The 21,310-nt window shown below is 48.7% G+C and overlaps 1 protein-coding gene across 6 annotated transcripts in view; it reads left to right on the top strand.

The window, feature by feature from the left end:
• Positions 1–3,865: 3,865 nt before the first annotated feature.
• Positions 3,866–21,310, top strand: part of SYT17 (synaptotagmin 17) — an 80,330-nt gene continuing 62,885 nt past the window's right edge. The window contains exons 1-5 of one of the 6 annotated variants that reach the window (XM_036917097.2): positions 3,866–4,247; positions 7,816–7,833; positions 8,469–8,617; positions 14,455–14,603; positions 17,288–17,907. In XM_036917097.2, coding sequence (XP_036772992.1) covers positions 4,233–4,247; positions 7,816–7,833; positions 8,469–8,617; positions 14,455–14,603; positions 17,288–17,907 — 951 coding nt within the window. In that variant the 5' untranslated portion in view covers positions 3,866–4,232. Of the gene's footprint in view, positions 4,248–4,565; positions 4,717–7,273; positions 7,667–7,810; positions 7,834–8,468; positions 8,618–14,454; positions 14,604–17,287; positions 17,908–21,310 lie in introns of those variants that run through there. The other 5 variants (XM_036917096.2, XM_036917098.2, XM_036917099.2 and 2 more) reach the window with 5 other exon arrangements.

The following is a 21,310-nucleotide window of genomic DNA, read 5'->3' as shown; positions in this document are numbered from 1 at the left end:
TGGCAGCACCGAGGACAGAGACTGAGACGGCTGCAGGGGCAGAGAAGCCCAGAAGCAGAGACCAGCTTGCTGCAGGCAGACTTGCTCTGAGTGAATGGGATTTTAGTGATATGTCACCATGGAAATAAAGTTGGGTATAACCCTTTCACCCCAAGAACGTTCTAATGTCATTTCTTTGGTCACATTGAATCCATAGTGAACTTGCCCAGGGCTAAAAACTGTTGGCAAGACACCAGCCTTTTGCAACCTCATCCCTCATTCAGTTACAGTCATTGATTCATTGTCATGAACTTAGTTCAGGCTTGTATCACTTCTCACCTGGATTGCTGCCTCCAGGCTTGTCTACTCTGTGCCCACACAGACAGATAGACACACACCTGCCAAAATCTTTCTGAGCCTGACCCTTCTTGCTCTCCTATGGGGTAACTTATGAGACTGCCTGACATTTGGCCCCCCCGACCTGTTGAACCTCACCTGGTACTGCCCTCCCCTCACTCCAGCCAGAGAACCACTTGGCACTCCCACTGTCATCTCTAAGCTAATGCAAATGCTACTTTCAGGGATTCTTTATCCTTTCTATGCCATGGACACCCTGCCAGTCTGTTGAAGCCTGTAGACACCATGTCAGAATAACATCATTTAAATCGTCACATAGAATACATAGGATTATAATGAAATTATAATTATGGTGATATATACTTACAAAAATATTAAAACCAGTTTAAATATGGCAATGTATGTGCTTCTTCATCAATGCATTAAATAGATAGATCTGGTGGTGGGCCTAGTAACTGTTGTCATTTTCAAGCAGTAAAGAGTGTAAATGAAATTTCAAGTCATTTGCAACAACCCTCATTATTGGTGACAAAGTCCCAGGTAAGTGTTAATATTGTTGCAGTTTGTGTTGCCTGCATTCCTAATGAAAGGAGTTGGTGACTTTCAGGTAGAGGTTGGTGACAGTGGAGATGTAATTTTTTTCCATTCTAAGGAAAGGAGGAACCCCACCCCCAGAATTCTTTCCATGGACTACCCCTGCAGTTGAACACAGCTAGGTTCTACAAAATAATCTCCCCATCTTCAGTACTCAGGTTACTGCCACTCCATCCAGAAAGCCTTCCCTGGCCCTCACACACTAGTTTGGGGCTTGTGGGGAAAATGCAGGTGCCTATGGCCAGGATCCTCATCTGACCCTAAATTACTTGATGATGTAATTGGCCTGCTGCTAGGCTACTGCTCCCACACCCACAGGCAATAAGCTATTATTGCCTGAGTCACTATATAAAGAGCTCCGCCCAGTGCTCTAAGCAGAGGCAGAGACAGAGGTGGATTATGCACCTGCAGACTGCTGGATGCAGACGTGATTCCAGTGTGTGACCTACTGTTGTGGGAATAAAGCCAGGCATAAACCCTTTTACCCTAAAAATGTTTTATTTTCATTTCTTGATCTCGCTGAATCCATAGTGAACTTGCTGGAGGTTGAAACCCTCAGGCAAGACAGGGCCCCTCCTCTGTCCCCGCAAAGACTCCTGGGCATCCCTTAACTCACACCACAGGTCACATGCCATGTAATGTTTTCATCAGTCCCCTGGACTGGGGGCTCCTCCACTGAGACCTGTGGAAGTGCCAGCTGCCTTGTCTATACAGGCCCAGGTTATACCTGAGTATAGGGTAGAGGTGGACTATGGGTCCCTGTGAAGGGCCAGCAGAGGCTCACAGAGCCAGGAACCCTGAGATCCAGTCTGGGAGTGACATCTGACACTCCCCTTGAATGAATTGCTCAGAACTGCCTTGCTGCTCATTCTTTCATTGCAGGCAGGTGGTGCAGCCCTGAAGCGCTGGGGTTTTAGAGCTACAGAGATATGCATTTTTATCCTGTCCCTATCACTTTTTACCTGTTTGCCTTGGGCAATTTACTGCCCTCTTAGAGCTTCAGCTTCCTCACCTGTAACATGGGATGCTGCTAGTAACCACCTTGCAGGGCTCTGGGGAGGATTAAATAAGAATGCATGTGAAGCCCTCAGCCTCAATCAAAAGTAATGACTCAAGGGTTGGAAGCATCTGTATTAGCTATTATTACCATCCATCTATTCATTCAGCAAGAATTTATTAAGCACCTATTGTATGCCAGACGCTTTACATATATGAAAGTGTTTGATTACCCCAGAGACAGGTTCTATCATCCCCATTTAAAATAACCTCCTTCACTGGATGAGATGCTTGGTGTTCTCAGATTTAAGTCTCTAAGGTACCAGATTAACTCTAAGGATTTCATTCCCCTTCCCCAATATCTAGCCTTGTGCAGCAACATGGTGCATGGCTAGGGCAAGGATTCTGGTGTAGGCTGTCTAGGTTTGAATCCCATCTCCTCTACACTGCATACTCTCTGGGCAAGTTACTTTACTGCTTTAAGCCTCCTTTTCTTCCCTCTCAAGTGGGATAGTAAAGTACCCACCTCATAGTTATCAGAGAATTTAAAAATTGAATTTGTGTAGAAGGTTTAAAGCAGAGCCTGGCACACAGTCTCGGAAACGTTAGCTATTCACTATGGGAGCACCTGACAAACTCCTCCACCTCCTCCAAGTTCCGCCAAGGAGCACCCAGCCCACCAGGCACCCCTCCTCTAGGAAACCCTGTCCCCACCAAACGTCCCTTCCGCCAGTGCTGCAGAAACATTGTGGATAGATAGCATAAAGCGTTTAGGAGTGCAGATGTAGGGGCTAATGCCAGGGACACCACGTGCCATCTGTCATGCCTCTGTAGAATGACTTTGTCTCCCTGCACCCCAACTTCCTTATCTGTGGGACAATTGCAGCACCACCCTCAAAAATGTTCAGGGGTTAACAACAGAAAAACCACTGACTGAGCATCTACTCTGGTCACTGCTAGATGTACAGAGTGAGCAAGGCCGAGGAGGATGACAGGCTCGTGAAGTGTTGAGCACAATGCCTGGCGAATTATAAGCATTCAGCATGTTTCACACCGTGTACTATAAATGAAATATTATATCATACTAAGAAATGTACACGTGGTAGGTTTTTACACAAATACATATACATGTGTTTATTACATCTTTTGCTTTTTACTTTCACACTCATTTCCTCACTGATTGCTGCAAAATAGACCTGGAGGATATACAGGGCAAAGATTTTATGCCATTTTTACCGATGAAAAGACAGAGGTGCTGAGGTGCTGTGGGAGGTTAGGTTGATAACTGGTGACTGGCAATGAGAGATGGCCGGGCAGTGGAGGGCAATGTTCCATCTCACGTCCCTCAACGGAGAGCCAGATTCAGCCCTGTGGACCTGGGGTGGGAGAGTGGGTTCGGCGGAGGCCTCTAGGCCCAGGGTGCCCCAGCCGCCGGGTAGGCCGGCTGCGGGGTGGACACGCCTCGGGGCGCACGCTCTCAAGCGCGGAGCTTCCAACGGACAGAGGCGTGCACGTCCCCCGGGCGAGACGCTGGGTGGCGCTGCCGGGTCGCCCCGCGCCAGACCTGTTGAGCCCAGGGCGCAACTCCGGCAGGTTTAGGGTACGGGGGCGCTCGGCTCTGTCCACTTGGCCCGGGCCGCAGCACCCACCTCGGGGCGCCCTACGCCCTTAACCTGGAGCTCCCATTCAGTTGGCCTCTGCGTTCCCCACCCCATCAGTTCTGGGCGCGTGGGGCGGGGCGGGAATAAAGTTTTCCCACCTGGTCTGGGAGAGGGCTGATAGGGAGGGGCGGGCTCCAGGGGGCCCGGGGGCTCTGCTCTGGGTGGGTGCCAGCCCCGTGCTGACCGAGGGGCTGCCCCGCGCGCCGTCCCCTCCCACCTGCCTCGGCCCCCATCCCCTCCCCCGCCTCCGGCGCGCTCGGGCCCCGGCGTCTTCGGCCCCGCCTGCGCCGGGGTCGCTGCAGTCCCCGCCCGTGGCTGCCCCGGGCTCGCTCCCCAGGCGCCCCGGCCCCATTCCAGGCTGGGGAGCGCCTCCGGGGGAGCGCGGGGCAACGAGGAAGGCCGAGGGGGGGCCCTGGGCGCCCCAGCTCGCCCAGCCTGGGAGGCGGCCCCCACTCCCGGAGCCGGCACGCAGGGACGGGCAAGGACGGGGCGGCGGGCGCCGCTCATCAGCCACGCCAGTCACGTCTGGGGCCACCCGGCTGCCTTTCTTCCTTTTCCCCCTCGCTTCCCCCCTCCCCTGTTGGCGAGGGCAAAGTGGCCGTGGCGGCGCCATGCCCGGGCGGGAGTGAGTACGCGCGGGCGAAAATGGCGTACATCCAGGTAGGGCTGGGGCTGGGGGGCAAGGTCCGCGTGTGGGGGGCGGGGGGCCGCGCCCCCTCCGCTGCCAGCGCGCTAGAGGGAGGGCACGCTGCTGGGCTCCCACGAACTTGCCTAGACAACCAGGGTGCCCGAGCGCAGACCACCTGTGTAGCTGTGCGGGTGCGCCCCAGGAGAAGAGGCTGGGGACCCCAACACCCTGGGATGAAGGGCCCAGGTGGACTCCGCACGCGCGCCCTCGCCTCCTGGGGGAAGAGGAAAGGGGGGGGCGGACTTTTCTGCACCCCCGCCCCTCTCCCCCTCCCCCCTTCTCGTGCCCCACCCCAGGGGAGGGGCAGCGGGGAAGGCCGCCCGGGACCGGCCAGCTGCCGTTGCCGTGGTGACGGCTCCGGCTAATTGGCCGGCCGGGTGAGCCTGAGGCAGCTGTTCTGGCCAGGAGGGACAAGGACGTCTTCTCCCCGGGCATTGGCTGGTGAGGGGTGGGGGACACACCGGAGGCGTGCTGCTAGTGGGGCCGTGGGGGAGCCACCGATTACTTTAGGCCATTGCTTTGGGGTCTGGAAGTTGTGGACCCTCCCCTCCACCGTGGGGAAACTCCCAGAAGAATCCTAAAACTGAAATAATTTGCAAGCATTTTTTTTTTGAGGGTAGAGGTGGGGGGAGGGGATCCTGCTTGATTAAGAGACCTTTCCCTTCAATACAAGGAGGGAAGTGGCGACAGGTCGGCGCCAAGGTCATGCAATCAGATCCGTTGAGCTGCTTGCTTCTGGGGATTGGCTCCTAAGAGCCCAGCAGAGGAGGCTTCCACATTCTGGGTGCATCAAGGCTCACTTCTCCTCCCTTAGCTACAGCTAGGAGGCTGCTAGTCCTGTAGGTCCCCTCTGGCTCACACATCCCCTCATCTTGTCCTCAGACTTACCATCCTGCCAGGAACTCTTTCCTTTGTCACTTGGTGTAGACCCCCCATCCCTCTTGTGGCTTAGATCCCACTGGCTTCCCTTACATAGAATCCATAGGTCCTTTTTCAAGTTCATTCAATGAAGGTCACATTTACTGTACACCTACTGTGTGCTGGATGTGGGGGGGCTGCTATTCAATAGTCACTCAACAAACACTTGAGTGGTCACCTACTTTGTGTGGGCACTGTGGACACAGCACAGTTTCTACCCCTCAGTATGCACAATCTAGTGAGAAACAACATTAGAACACCCTCCTGTGGTTTTTAATGAACACCTTCAGCACAGAGAAATTAAGTGACTTGCTCAGGGCCACACAGCTGCTTAGGAGTCATGGGATCTAAATGGGGGGATGGCAGGGATAGGTGGGGCAATTGTTAAATCTAGTATGAGGATGGCCTGGTTATGTTGACTTTTCTTCTAGAACAATGTGTTAAACTTCTCTGTAGAAGGCCAGATTGTAAATATTTTTTTCTTGGAGGACTACTTGATGTGTGTCACAACTGTTCAGTTTGGACTGTGGCACTGACCAGCCATAGACAGTAGTCCATGCACGGGTGTGACTGTGTTCCAATAAAACTTTATTTGTGGACACTGATATTTGGATTTCATGTACTTTGTATGAGTCAAGAAGTGCTCATCTTTGGATTTTTTTCAACCATTCTTAGCTGGGGGGCTGTAGAGGAACAGGCGGGAGGCCGGGTTTGGTTTGCTTGAATCAGAGCTTGAGACCCCTGTTCTAGAATGTCTGTGTTCTCCTCCTGTTTCTTTCTGGCTGGAGACAATTCTCCATTAGGTCAAGCACGTGAACACAGTGGACCCAATGTGAGGAAAAATGCAGCCTGCCTAGGAGCCTCAGAACATCCTTTCTCTTTTCATCTTCTCTGGTTTCTCTTTGCATGTTGTACCTGGGATTTGAGAAATCTGGGTGATTGTTTCTCAGCAGGGACCCTGTGGTGGCCTTGTCCCTGCTGGTCATGGTTTTATAAATGGTTCTCTTGATCACCACTTACCCAGGAGTGTTGTGACAAAGCATCCCTGGCACTTCGTAGTAAGCATTTTAAAGCACTTTCCGCATTAAGTCTCGTGGAGGCATAGCATTTTGCTGCTCTGTTCACCGCCGTATTGGCGAGGACAGTTCTTGGCGCTTGGTGGGTTCCAGTTGGTCTTGACAAACCACCTTGTTGTAAGCCACAGAAAGGGTGCAGATATTTTACAGGGGGGCAGCACAGAAGCATTTCCACAGTCAGTACTCTAGCTTAGATCTTCACTAAATAGAAGAAGCAGTGGAGACTCCAGGTGGCCCCCTGTGTTACCCAAGTCACATGATGACTGGCGGGGAGGCCAGGACTTGCTGCACTGTCTCCACTCAGCTGTTTGCGTGGCCCTCAGCGCCTTCAGGTCTTGCTCTGTGTATGGCTCGAGTTTTGCTTCTGGAAGAGTTTGTGATTAGTGCCTGAGACTGTTTCCCAAGCTACAATCATTCCCTTACCACTTACAGGATTTAGAATTTTTCATGAGCTGTGTACCATCTGTACTATTATTATTAATATGTTTTTTCTATAAGTGGACTTTTTAATTTTTACTTAGAAAAAAATCATATGAAAAGGAAATTTTATGTCACTGCCATAACTGAAAACCAGGATCACTTGAGATAAACAGAAGGCAGCCGGAAAAATAAACCATGAGAATAAAGTCACATTACTAGATTCCCGCTGGTTGAGGGTCGTCTCTAAGGCTCTCAGCTGGGGTCTGCTTTGTGTTTAAAAAGGGTAGGGGAGATTTGCAAGTGTTCGAAAGATGTTAACACGCAGTGGTACCAAACTGAGACCTTCTTGAGAGAGAGTTGAAAACAGGCAGTAACTTTCTACCGCCTGAGTCAAAGTTCTGAGTTTGAGTTTGTCTCGGGCTGTGTCCCAGGCTGGGGTGCAGGGTTCCTCCTGCCTACCTGGTTTACTTGGCCCTTTTGGAAGAGGGGGAGGGTGTCTGCGCCTCGGGAACCTGTGAGAAGATGGGGTGGGGCCAAAAAAGGGAGGCAGTCCCTCCTCCCGCCCCCTCTCCAGGACCAGATTATGGCTTCCCTTTCGGCTCCCTCTATTTGTGGGTGGTCATATGAAGGAAGCTCCCCACCATCACCATTGGAGCAGAATTGGAAGGTAGGTCCTCCGGCAGGCGGGGGAGCCAAGTCGCATCCATTCTGTGCCTGCCGGCATGTTAGCTAATCATGTCCTTTTGGGTTGGCTTCATGGCTATTTCTGTATAGGAAGGTTTGCTCTTCTCCTGAAGTGTGGCTGCATTGGATAGCATGACTATCTATCCACCCGCTCTGATTCATAACAGCATACGGTGCAAATCAAATCGAAATGCTAAAGTTTCCCATTTATTCGGTGTTGGTTAGCCAGGAGGCTACCAGCAGCCCTGAAGATAGCAACACCTTGTTAGGAAGTCAGCTCCCTTCCCAGGATGGTAAGTGGAAAGATGCAGGGCTTTTTCTTGTTTTTCTTTTTTCTTTTTTGAGTTGCTGGAATATTGCTAAACTGGTCTTGTCTCTCTCTTTTTGTAACCCTCTCCCCCTCTGTGCCCCTTGGCTTCATCCTGGATCTCTAAAAGGGCAGTTGGAACCTTTAAACGAGGTGGGTTAATGCAATGATTTCTTCGGTCTGGTTTCTGATCAAGAGAGGCTCGCCTTTCATTTTGGAGTCACATGTGGGGCTGTGGGGATATTGAATATTAATAATCGGATGTTAACAGCACAGCTTTGATGTGAGAAGGGAGGGAGATCCCCGTGAAAAGACACTAGTTGACCAGATAGGATTCCTTCCCCACCCCCTAGTTGTTTGATTGTATCTGTTTACTTTCATGTCACTGAGATTTTTTAAAAATGTTTTTGCTTTGCTTTCAAGAAGACAGAGTAATATTCTTTGTGTTTCGAGAACATATTGTATAGCCTCATGATGTTGTGTAAACCACCCACATGTCAAGAAAGGCGTCCACATAAATTACAAAAGAAAATACCTGCGAATGTTTTGCTCGCTATTAATGGCTCCAGCAAGTTGGTGTTTGCCATATTTGTGCCTGCAGTTGGTAAATAGAAATGGAAAACATTTTGTTCTAAGTGTTCAGCAGTGGGGACAGACCTCCTGAATGTCGCTATTTCTCATCAGGGCTCAGCTGCTTGTAATTTCGCGTGTTTTTCCTTTTCCTCCTCTCCACCCTTTCCATTTTCCCTTTCCCCCTCTCCACTGCCCACCTCCCCCAATGGCCTCAGGGTTTTCTTTCTAGAATCTCCGATCTGCTGCTGTGCAGATGGACTTGCAGGCACTGCTGTCAGAAGTGCTATGAGTCCAGCTGTTGCCAGTCAAGTGAGGATGAAGTTGAAATTCTGGGACCTTTCCCTGCCCAGACTCCTCCCTGGCTGTAAGTAAAACTGCTCTGAACTTCCTGGAAAGCAAGCCCAAGACCTCTCTTTTTCTCAGTTCCTGAGAGGGCGTCTGGGCAGGAGGATTTGGGGTATGAAAGAGGGAAAGGCTATTTCCATTGACCTCTTCGCTGCTGATGGGGACATGCTGTGTGCCTCTCATTTTGTCTGGCAAACTGGTGAGACCGGCTGGTGGTGGGGCTTTAATTCAGCAAGTTTCTCTTTGGGCATTCTGAGATACGGACTGTGTAATGCTAAGCAAGTGGGCACTTTTAATCACATTGAATGTTGTCGTAAGTGGAAAAAGAGATATGTGAGCACATTTATAGTCTGCAAGGGGTGTAAAAATTCTAGAGGTTTTTCTCCAAGTCAGCATAACAAATGGTCCTAGCACTGGCCCAGTGCTTGGCACATAGTTGATGCTCAATAAAAATTTTTGCATGGATAGGTGGATTGATCAAACAGGTGCCTTTTTGCTGGTCTTAACAAGGACTTCAGAAACAGAGAAGCAGAAAAGCACCATCCAGGCTCCATCCTGTCCTCCAACGCTGTTTATGTTCTCTGGCATCTTTCATTTTATTTCCAATTCGTTCTCCTCCCGCGCCTGCATACAACATCTCCATCTGCCAGTCGCTTAGATATTTTGGGAACACAGTTTTGAAGCTTCTCAGCCACGTGTCTGGTCCACCTCTCTGTGGCTGGAAGAGGAACGTGCCCAGAGAGTCTGGGTTGATCTAGAGGACCAGAGCTGTGAAGGGCCCGAGCATCACTGAGTGCAACTTCTCATGATCCAGAGCGGGAGGCCCAGGGAGGGAGGGAGAGATTGCAGGGTCCACTGTGGGAGCCTCAGTGGGGACCCAGGGCTGCCCCTGCTAAATCTTTGAGCTGAGATTCTAGAAGTCTCTGGTGTCTCCTCTTTCCCTCCAACTTTTGGGTCTTGCCTCAGTCCCCTCATTTTATCTTCTGAGATGCAAGTATAATATTTCCACAGCAAAATGGCTCAGTGTCAGGCTCTGTGAATTCAAATCCTGTTTCTCTGACCTTTTTTCTGGTTCTGTGACTTTGGGAAAGTTGCTTAATCTCCCTGTGCCTTAATTTTCTACCCATAAAAGGGGGATGATAAAAATAACAGTATTTATCTTCTAGGGTTGTTATGGTGATTGCGTGAGTTAGTATGTGGGAAAGTACTTAAGAATGCTTGACATCTTTTTGGCAAATCATAAATGTACATGACTCTTCCTACTCTGTTTTGTTCTCAGTTTCCTCATCTGTAAAGTGGGAACAGTAATAGAATTTACTTTACGGGGTTGTTATCAGGATTTAATGAGACAGGCACTTAATGTGCTTACATAGTAGTAAGTATTCATTTCTATCATTATTAGGTATTGATAATTCTTTAAACTGATGTGGAGGATTCTTCCATTAGTCATAGGTTGTGGCTTGAATCCTGCAGCAGTGTGTAGGTTGAGATATTTGGTGAAACCTGTTCATTAATCCAGAGATCATTCCCCTTTTCCAGTGCCCCATGTGGTGGAGGTTGGCTCAGCCCATCTGGTGTCTTTAAAGATGTGCTCAGAAGAATGCCAGCTCCATGAGGGCAGGGTTTTTGTCTTGTTCAAAAACTAGTTATTGACCAGCTGATTCACCTCTATGCAGAAATTGAATCCTGAAAGTGCCAGTCATTAGCTGAAAAGCTAATCTCGGTTTCTTTGGTAGTTATTTTTCAAGGATCCCCTGTATGCCAGGCACTGTGAAATTCCCAAGGCTAGATAGAGATCCATTATTGTATCAGGGGATTTTAAATCTAGTATAGAAGATAAGGCAGGTACATAAGTCCACTTGCTCCCTATAATTGTGCATTCACACCCTGCACATCCATCTGACAGTCCTGTGGGGAAAAAAAAAATCCAGGGGAAGTACCTTCGGGTATAGCTGGATCCAGGGGCTCAAATGATGTCATGGGGATACTTCTTTCCCTCTTTCTCTCACTCTCACTCCCTCTCTCTTTCTGTTTCTTCAGTAATGGCCTCATTCTTAAGCTTGCATTCTTCTTTGCCTCATTCTTAACAGCAGCAAAAACGATCAGGAAAGATTCTCACTGCTCTGGTTTGGGTTCTCTGCCAGTGAGCCAATCACTTTTACCTGGAGGAAATGGTGCTAGGATTGTCCCTGGATTGCCTGACCATCCTGAAATCAAGGGAAGGGTCATTCCCACCTGAAATGCATGGACTAAGCTGGTAGAGGAGGGATTGGCAAACTTCTCATGTAAAAGACCAGATAGTAAATGTCTTAGTCTCATGGGCTTAGTTTCTGTTGCAGCTGTTCACTTCTGTCGTTGTAGTGTGAAAGCAGCCATACACAGTACATTAATGGTTGTGGCTGTGTTCTAGTAACACTTCACTTATAAAGTCATGCAGCAGATTTGGCCCTGTAATTTGCTGGACCTTTGTAATAGACAGTTTGGGTACTGTGACCAGAAAGGAGAGAATGGACTCAAGACAGGCAAACATCACAAATGGGCATGACATCTAGGCATAGTTGGGGAAATCACACAAAAGGAACCTGTATGCTCCGGTTGTGTAGGATCTTGAATGCCAGATTAAGAAATTTGGATTTTCTTCTGAACCAGCAGAGACCCCTGACAGACATTGTAAATCACAGTCAGGCCCCTGTTGGCTCCTAGTTACCCAGATATTGAGTGTTACAGATGCGTGGCCTAGGTTCTAGCACTGAGTGGGAAGACAGTTGTGCATTACCATGGCTGCTGACCCTGTGTGCCAGTGGAGAGCTCTTTTTGGAAGCAAGGGGTTGGGACTCTCCAGGAAGACATATTTTGGTTTTGCCACAAGCAGGTAAGTGGGCTGGAACCTTCCCAGCAGAGCCAACACACAACTCCAGAAGGTGCCATTCACAGAGTGGTCTTTATGACTGATACCACCTAGAGCTGTGCAGCCTAGAGCCTGAATAGCCCATATATGACCTTCATGTTTCCCAGGATGAACCAGGTTTTCTTTGAATCCTGGGCAGCAGCTTAGTGCATTTTTGGCACACAGTGTAGTGCAAAATGTTAAGAGAAATCTGTAAAGGGGAGGCGGGTTAAGTCATTCAAAAAGCAAATTTACAGCTTGTGCTTTCTCCAGATTTATTTACCAAGCAGGCAGCTGCATGTTATCAAACAGGCAAGGAGTAGGAATGTCAAGTGCACAGGCTTTACACACTGTTCCTACTGTGACATTTGAGTCAAGAACCACAGGACATGCTTCTCTGTGGGGTGGTATATGGCAGACAAACTGTCCCTCTGTGTGTGATTTTGGGGGATACAACCTTGTCACATGCTTCTGTCATTTAGGTGCCCTAGCTTACCTCAGCTGGGCTGGGCTGGTAAAGGTCAGGAGAAGTACAATCCGACTGGCTCCTCTTGGGGCAATACCAGAAAGACCCCCATTGAAGAATGAATTAAAGTCAGGTCATTTCTTTTTCCAACAAGCATGTGTTGAGCATCTACTGTGTGCAAGGTTCTCACAGGCCTTGCAGATGATGCCCAGCTCAATTGTGTGGAGCATGAGATCTGGGGTCTGGTATTGCTGGCTGCTGGGCTATACCATTTAACAGTGGTGCAAATTCATTATCCTTCCCATCTGTAAAGGGGGCAAGAGTTGTTAATAACTAGGAACTCCTAGATTGTTTTACAGATGAAATGTGATGGTTCGTACAGAGCATTTAGCACAGTGCTTGGCACTTACTAGGTGCTCAGCACCTGGTACCTTTGATCGTGATGACCAGAGATCCTACCCCTAAGAAGTGTACCCTGCAATGGGAAGGGTAATGAGATGTGCACTCAGATCACTGTGACTTAAGATAAATCATATAAGAACCATGAGAAGAGTATATTCATTCATTCACTGAGAAAATAAGTGTGGAACACCCCGAACATGCCAGATTTGGTGCTACGGTAGGATCCACAGTGGTGAATAAGACACACGCTGCCCCTGTCTGCATTCAGCAAGAGCTTAGAGTCAGACACGCAAGATAAGCAATCAGGCCACAGCTAAAGGTGAGTTACATGCATTGTGGAAGAGAGGAAAAAAAGTGCAGGGATAAAGGCTGGTGAGGGTAGGGGGTTAGGAGGAGGTGACAGGGACAGGATGGGGCCTCTCTGAGGAGGTGCTGTTGGTGCTGAGCCCTGAATGATGAGAAGGAACCAGACAGGTGATGGGGGTGGGAAGAGCATTCTAGGTAGAGGGGCCAGCATGGCTCAGTGTGTTGGAGAAGGGCAGGAGGCTTGGAGGTTGCAGAGGATGCCTAGGCCCTTGCATGCACTGGTACTGTGCCTAAGACACAGCTGCAGGGGGCTATGGCAGTTAAGCTGATCCTGAAGACCATCTGGGACTTCCCAGGTAGAGGTGGCTGGGGCAGTGTGGTGTGGCAGCTAGGGAAACAGGCCATGCACACAGAGCTGTAACATTTTGGTCCTGTCTTCTTTGGGAAATGCTGCAGCTTTCATTGAAGGGAGAGAGAGAGAATGATTGATTGATACAATATGATCCCATTTCTGTGCCCTCCCCTACTCCCTTCCACCCCGCCGTTTCATCTGCTACATTCACCTTTTACAGACCAGGAGCAGAGGGTAAGGAGTGGGCATTGCCTGGTCTTGTCCTGGCTGTGACCCTTACTTATATTGCTTTGGAAGAACATCAAATCAGTCTCATTTCAAGCACAGGATGCATCTAAAGACCTCATAGAATTTGAAACTTGCATCTGTCAAGACTTGTTTTCCTGCAGACTTAAATGTCAAGTTGGGGGGGATGCACTCTTAGAAGGTATCCAGCTACAGCCATGATAGCTCAGGGGCTTGTTATTAGCAGCATCAATCTCACGGCCACGTCACCAGCTTTTTGCTCTTCTTTTCTTTCCCCCAGCACCCATACCTAGCTTTGTGAGTATTGGGCATTGTAAAGCCACCCCTTTTGTAATACCAGCTAAACTGTATTGAGCACATACCTATTACATACCAACACTGTTATAAGCATTTTGTATGCACAGCAACCATACAAGGTGGGCACTATTATTATTATTCCCATTTTACAGATGGGGAGATAGAAGCATAGAGAGGACTTGCCTAAGGTCACCAGCCAGGGTTCAAACTGAGCTGTGCTCTTCATTACTTCCCTGTATCTCCCCAACTCCCTCCAGCCCAAGTACTTTTCAGTTTTTTCAGCATTTCTCATCCTCATTGAGAGCACATTGAATCGTGATTGCTGCTAATTCATAGCTGTTTTTTCACATCCAACTATTCTTAAATCATTGATTCTCAGGGCCATTTTTTAGCTGTAACCCTGCCGCTCAAAGAACCCTTGAGTGACATTGTTATAGGATATTTTTAAAAGATGTTGAATTATAGACACAGTGACTATTGAAATAGCAGGGCATTTCTCACCAAAAGCCACTTGCAGAAGTTGGGATGCAAATAAACAGCCACATGGTTCCTTCCAGACTCTTAGATTTGACAGGTCTGATCTTGATTTAGACAAAGTGGCGCCACCATGTGGCAATATCCCGAGTGCATTTCCATATCCCACCCTGCCAGCGCCAGCTTTGAAATGATGCAAATTCTCGACAGATTGTTCTAAATTGGGAAATATCCATTCATATCCCTTCACGTTTGTACAAGAAGCAACACGTTATTGAGAGTTAAGGGTTATTTCAACTCTGTGTTATTTCAAGTGGCATAAACCGGGTCTGAGAGCTGTTTCATTATGAGTTCATCCTCTGAAGAACAGAGATGCCAGTCCCTGGGGATGCTTTGACAACCACTGAGACCTCTTTGCTCCTATAGGATGGCCAGCCGGAGTAGTGACAAGGACAGGGACTCTGTCCACACAGCCAGTGACGTCCCGCTGACCCCACGGACCGACTCCCCAGATCGGAGGTGCTCATCCTCAGACACATCTAAGTCTACGTACAGCCTGACCCGGAGGATTTCAAGTAAGCATTTCTGCCATGACTGTCTGGGAGTCCTGGTTTGAGCACTCCTGAGCTGTTCAGTTTCTGTTCGGAGTTCACAAATTAAAATCCCATTAGCTGGGTCCCCAGGACAAAGGCAGAGAGCTGACTTTCCCAACCACTCAGCAGCATCCCCATGGAAATATATATGAAGGACGGGTGTCTCTGGGGAGGGGGCAGAGTGGGATGACGGTCCAGAAGACAAGGTGACAGGAATAATGACAATGTGACAGGAGTGTATTGCACTTGACTTCTACTGTTTAGTGAGAAGCAATCATTTTGATTGATTTTTGTTTTTACTCATCCTAAGTTTCATTGACTTGGCTCAGTTGACTGACATTGTCAGCAGATAACATTTCAGACCCTGAAAGGCAAGTGTTACCATGTTATACAACAGGGCTTGCAAATTCAAGGGACTTAAGAGGCCAGGCAGATTGTGTCAGTGACTGAGTACAGAGGGATTGGATAGAGGTAAATATCACTCTAATGCAGTGACAAATGGCAGCTGACTCACAGCCTTGAGAGCCACTTAAGGGCAGGGTGGGGACTGGGGTAATTGGGAAGCAAATGCCCCTTTGAAAGAGCAGCTGATACTCAGCTCTAGCTATGTGGATTGTGGGTCTTAATATTGCCTGACATTTCTAAAGAAAAACTAGCAATCTGGGTTTTTATATGAAACTTCCTCGCTTTTAAACTTAAAAAACACATATCTATGGGTCAAATTGGGCCCACAGGCCACCCAGTTTGTCTGCTGTGATGTATAGGGTAAGTGTCTGACCAAATGGCATGATTTGGGTGAGGAGGAGAAAGGAAGATAAAGAGCAAAGATTCCCAATCTCTTTTCTCTCCCCAAAAGTGTCTCTGCTAGCTCCTTCAGCCAATGTCTGAAATTCTCTTAGCAGTGGGGTAAAACTTAAAATTCATAAAATCAGTTCACTCAGATGGAAATGATGGGTGTCTAATCTTTCCAGGGAGTAAATGGGGGAGAAAAAGCAAGTAGAGGAAAGTTTAAGGACATGAAATAGTGAAGCAGGGGATATTGGACTCCTCTAGGCCTGTCATCCCATCTCTAAAATGAGAGGGCTGGTCACGATCTGTGCTAATACAGGCCACCAGCTGCGTGTGGTCGGTGAGCATTTAAGAAGGACTAGGCCAGATCGAGATGTGCTGTGCATGTGAATTTTGAAGCCAATATGAAAAAATGAGAATTTAAAGTGTCTCACTAAAATGTTTCTATATTGATTACATGTCAAAATTATAACATTTTGGATATATTGGGTTAGATAAATATTAAAATTAATTTCACCTGTTTCTTGGCACTTTTAAAAAATTGGGGCACAACTTGAAAACTTTAAGTTACCTGTGTAGCTTGTATTTCTGGCTCCCATTGTATTTCTCTTGGATAGCGCCAGTCTACATGGTGCCTAAGTCCTGTGCCCAGCTCTATACACAGATGATTTCCATTTAGCACACAGTTATCAGAATATCAACCGTGCTCTAGGCAAAAGTCTTGTAGTTTTTGCCAGCAAGACTGGTGTTTGGGCAATTAACAAGAATGTCTTGAAAGAATAAATATTATATGCCTCCACTTATATGAAGAATCTAGTAGTTAAACTCAAGGGAGAAGAATGTGATTACCAGGGACTGGGGGAGGGGCACTGGAGAGATTTATGCAAGATGAGTAAGTTCTAGAGATGTTTGGAGGTGATGGATATGTTTATGGCATAGATGTGGTGATGGTTTCTTGAGTGCATACTTATCTCCAAACTCATCGGGTTGTATACATTAAATATGCCCAGCTTTTTGTATATTAATCATGCAAAAAGAGAGTGCCCTGAGTTCACTGCTAGAATTGAAGGATGGGCAAAATTAGAATGATGGACTTGGAAGCAGTGATCTCTGCTGGGTGATGGGGATGGGGGAGGCACCTCATAAACAAGTCTGAATATGATCCTTGAGGAAGTGCACGAGTTACCATCTAATGAATTCTTACCATGCACATGTTCCATGCTGCGCCCTTTCCACTCACTGGCTCAGTGAGTCTTTGCCGCAATCTTTGAGGTAGGTGTTGCTATTGACTCTATTTTACAGATGGGGAAACTGAGTCTCAGGGAGCCCAAAGGATGTGCCCAGAGTCACATGGCTCATTACTGGTGGGTCACAGGACTCACTCGCAAGTGGCTGAGTTGGAATTTGACCCAGGACTTTGGCTTCAAAGTCCCCTCTAAAAGCAGGCAGTGTAGGGTAATGGTCAGAACCGAGCATCTGGGGCCAGACAGACCAGGCTTGGGCTTGACTCCTCGCTTTCCTCCCTCTTCCTATTAGTAGTATGTGACCTTCAGTGAGTTACTTAAAGTTTCTGTATCCTCATCTGTAAAATGGGGATAGTAACCATTATCTGATACCTTGTGAAGATTATACATGCAATGCATTTAGAACAGCATTTGGTGCTTAGTTGCTGTGATGATGGTGATGGAGCTCATGCTGCTGCCATGCTGCCTCTCACAGAATAAATAAGAGGATTTCCAGGTGTGTAGAGCAGATGGCAAAGAGCATTATGAAGCAGGTGGACAGAGTGAGAACCTGGGAAATGCTGATCTCATGAAGTGGCCCAGGTCTGGCCCCATACCAGGTTGTGGTAATTGTTATTTCTGGCGGCTGTTTAGGTCTTGAGTCCAGACGACCCAGCTCCCCACTCATCGATATTAAACCCATCGAGTTTGGCATTCTCAGTGCCAAGAAGGAGCCTATCCAGCCCTCGGTGCTCAGACGGACCTATACCCCGGACGACTATTTCAGAAAGTTCGAGCCCCGGCTGTACTCCCTCGACTCCAACAGTGACGATGTAGACTTTCTGACAGATGAGGAGATCTTGTCCAAGTACCAGCTGGGCATGCTGCATTTCAGCACCCAGTACGACCTGCTGCACAATCACCTGACGGTGAGGGTGATCGAGGCCAGGGACCTGCCACCCCCCATCTCCCACGACGGCTCACGCCAGGACATGGCGCACTCAAATCCCTATGTCAAGATCTGCCTCCTGCCGGACCAGAAAAACTCTAAGCAGACAGGGGTCAAACGCAAGACCCAGAGGCCCGTGTTTGAGGAGCGCTACACCTTCGAGATCCCCTTCCTAGAAGCGCAGAGGAGGACCCTGCTCCTCACCGTGGTGGATTTTGATAAGTTCTCCCGGCACTGTGTCATTGGGAAGGTTTCCGTGCCTTTGTGTGAGGTTGACCTGGTGAAAGGCGGGCACTGGTGGAAGGCACTGATTCCCAGTTCTCAGGTAAGGGGTGGGTTTGTGGTGTTTCCATCTGGGAGCTCGAAAAAAGAATGAAAAAAAGAAAAAAGGTGATTTTTGTTTTATTATTTAAACTTTTATTTTTGCATTTAAAAATTTTTTATTCTGAAATAATTTTTGACGTACAAGAAGTTGCAAACATAGTACAGAGAATTCCTGTGTACTCTTCACCCAACATCCTCAATGGTAAATCTCATACAACCAGAGTACATTAGCAATCCCAGGAAATTGATGTTGGCAGCTAAACCATGACCTGATTTCAGTTTTCACAGGCACTGCTGTGTGTGTGTGGAGTTCTATGAGATTTTATCACATGTATAGATTTGTGTAACCACCACCACCCGGGGAGCTCTTTTGTCATTGATGCTGAGTTATTTAATAAGGAGAATGATTGCCTGGGATATGAAGGTATCAGTCATTTTGACTTTCAGAAATTGATTTGGGAAAAAATAAAATGAGGGCTGAAGAACAGGATGATATATGGATGTTTTTCAGGCAAATTGTGAGATTGGCTTCCTTCCCCCTACCAGCCCACGGACATGCAATTGGCTGCTCTAGAAGCCACCCACAGACCAGGCTCTGTCCCCAGTGGGCTATTAGAGTCCTTTCCTTGGGCATTCTGTGGACTGGAGAATGACAGTGCACCCTCAGTGGGTGCAAGGACGAGGTGGGAGGGCAGGGGAAGGCAAACACCCAGCCAGTGGGAGGCTGGCCTAGCCTGTCCACACTGTGTGTGACTGTCTATGTAATGCAGGCGGGATTATTTTGCATCCAGCACACCAGGGTGCTTCCAAAACTGAGCTCTACTGGTCAGGATTTGGTGATCCCGCATCACATTTGGGGTGCAGGTTTTAAATATGAGGATTAAAGAGGCTGCTCAGGAAACTGGGATCCAGTGTTAGATGTACACCTGAGTCTTTCCACCTGAGAGGTGAGGGAGCTGGGGTGTTTATACACCAATTCCTACCAGCCGTGGGGTGAGGGCTTTGGGGGATGGGGAGGTTCCTTCCCTGGCATTTCTAGCCTTTTACCCTGGCAGATGAAGAGACCTTTGATACCCACAGATGCAAACACAGTACAGGAGCAGGCAGCTGGATGCAAGCTCATGTGTGCTGAAATGGTCAGGGCCAGGAGATGGTGGGCAGGGGTTGGCAATATCTCCTAAAATCCAAATCCTCCTTCCTGTTATATGATCAGGAGATAATGGGTGCCTTCCATGCATCCTCCTCAGTATTTGCTATCACTGGGCTTTCAGTCATCCGGAAATTGACAGTTGACGGAGAGAGACCCATGTGACACACTATATTGCTACTCTGTTCTTCACATCAGGGAAGACCTGAACATACAGAGAATCTGCATGTCTACATACCTGGCTCCTTTAGGTCTGGGCTGAAATGTCACCTTTTTAGCAAAACCTTCCTGGCACATCTGCCCTCGTTTGGTTCTCCTGAAAACTGAGGTCAAGGCAGGAACCTAGGTGCAGATGGTTTATTTCAGAGGCAATCTCAGGGAGCAGGGGTGAGGGGGTGGACACAGGGAAGGAGGGGACATCAGCAGTCAGTGGTGGTGCTTAAGGTCGCCATCCTAGTCATGGGGTGCGGTGGACTGCACCCTTGCACACTGGCCAGGTGGGCCCCCACAGCCTTACAGAAGGGCTGGGATCAAAAAGAGAGGCCAGGTGTGCTGCCTGAGCTGAGACCACACCCAGATGAGACTGTGGGAGCCTCTGTTGCTGCCAATGGAGGCTGCATCGCTGCATCACCCTATTTACGTGGCAGCCCCCACCCGGGTACTCCACTGCCCCTCCCCTGCTTTACTTCCTCCGTGGCATTTTCTGTCATCCCATAGACCACACAGCCCATGGTCTGCCTCCCCTGCTAGTATGCGAACCCCTTGAGGACAGGTTTTTGTCTGTTTTGTTCACATCTCTATCCCATGCTACTAGCACAGTGCCTGGAATGCAGCACTCAGTAATAATTTGTTGAATGAATGAAGAATGGAAAGAAGAAAGGCCTTCCCAAAGGGAACTTCTTGCTTTTCTTTGTTCTCTCTCCCTCACCCACCTCCTTCCTTCTCACTCAAAGAAAGGCTCATGGAAACTGAGGGAAGAACAGGCTCCTCTTTCCCATCTCAGGCTTGCTCTGGAGTTGATGCTCTCTGAGAGGAAAGGCCAGTTGTCTGGGGTCAGGTTCACTAGAAGCAGAGCTTGAGACAGGGATTTGGGTTGTATTAGTTGCCTGACAAAGCACCACAAATCGGGTTGCTTAAACTACAGAAATTTATTGTGTCACAGTTGGAGGATTAGAAGTCTAAGATCCAGGTGTTGGCTGGGCCATGCTCCCTCTGAAAAGCCTACAGGGGAGTCCTTTCTTGCCCCTTTCTGCCCTCTGGTGTTTGCTGGCAATGCTTGGTGTTCCTCAGCACATCACTCTGATCTCTGCCTCAGTCACTGCATGGCCTTCTCTGCGTGTGTGTGTCTGTTGTCTATTCTTCTAAGGACACCAGAAAATTGGTTAGGGGCCCCCCTACTCCACTGTGACCTCATTTTAAATAAATCTGCAACAACCCTATTTCCAAACAAGGTCACATTCTGAGGTACTTGGGGTTAGGATGTCCGCATATCTTTTTGGGAGGCACACTTCAGCCCAAAACAGGATGCAAGAGAAAACCCTGCCTGGGAGTGAATGAAGCAGTCTGGGTAAAAGATGACAGCCTAGCAAAGGTGTGGTCCCAAGTCAGGCAGAGCCTTGGCCTGGTCTGTGCTGGGGAGGGGACATGGGACCATGGGACCGCACCGCAGCCTTGTGCTCCTTCAGGCAGGGAGGCAGCCTTGGGTCTTCCCACATTGGTGGGTCATTGGCTGGGACCACCCTGGGGAATCTGATTCTCAGCAGGGCAGCCATGGGTCTACCCAAAGTTCCTAGACTACAGAACAGTGGTTCTGAGCCAGGGACTTTTTGCCTCGGGACATTTGGCAGTGCTGGGAGACTTGGGTTTGGTGGAAGGGAGGGGCTCCTGGCATCCAGTTGTGGGGAGACCAGGGGTGCTGCTGAACATCCTGCAGGGCCCAGGACATCCCACCATGGAGACGGAGCCGGCGAAAACCAGCAGCAGTGTGGAGTGAGAGATCCTGCTGTGAGAGAGGCGGAGAACAGAGGCTGGGGGACAGCGGCAGGGGCTGCCATGCCAGGCAGGGTGAGAGTGTGACCGGCCCCTGCAGGGTGAGAGGAGTTTCCGGGAGAGGCAGCTGCTGGGGGTGGTGAGGGGCAGACACCCAGGGAACTGCTTTGCTTTTTCTTCTATGTGTGGGGGAGATACTGGTTCTGAACATTAAGCAAATCAGGCCCTCACTGGAGACAGAGTCCTTGCTCAATGCCGAGGCCCATTG

The sequence above is a fragment of the Manis pentadactyla genome, chromosome 10 (genome assembly GCF_030020395.1).
Source record: "Manis pentadactyla isolate mManPen7 chromosome 10, mManPen7.hap1, whole genome shotgun sequence".
Taxonomy (NCBI): Eukaryota; Metazoa; Chordata; class Mammalia; order Pholidota; family Manidae; genus Manis; species Manis pentadactyla.
This window is presented reverse-complemented; position numbering and strand designations above follow the sequence as displayed.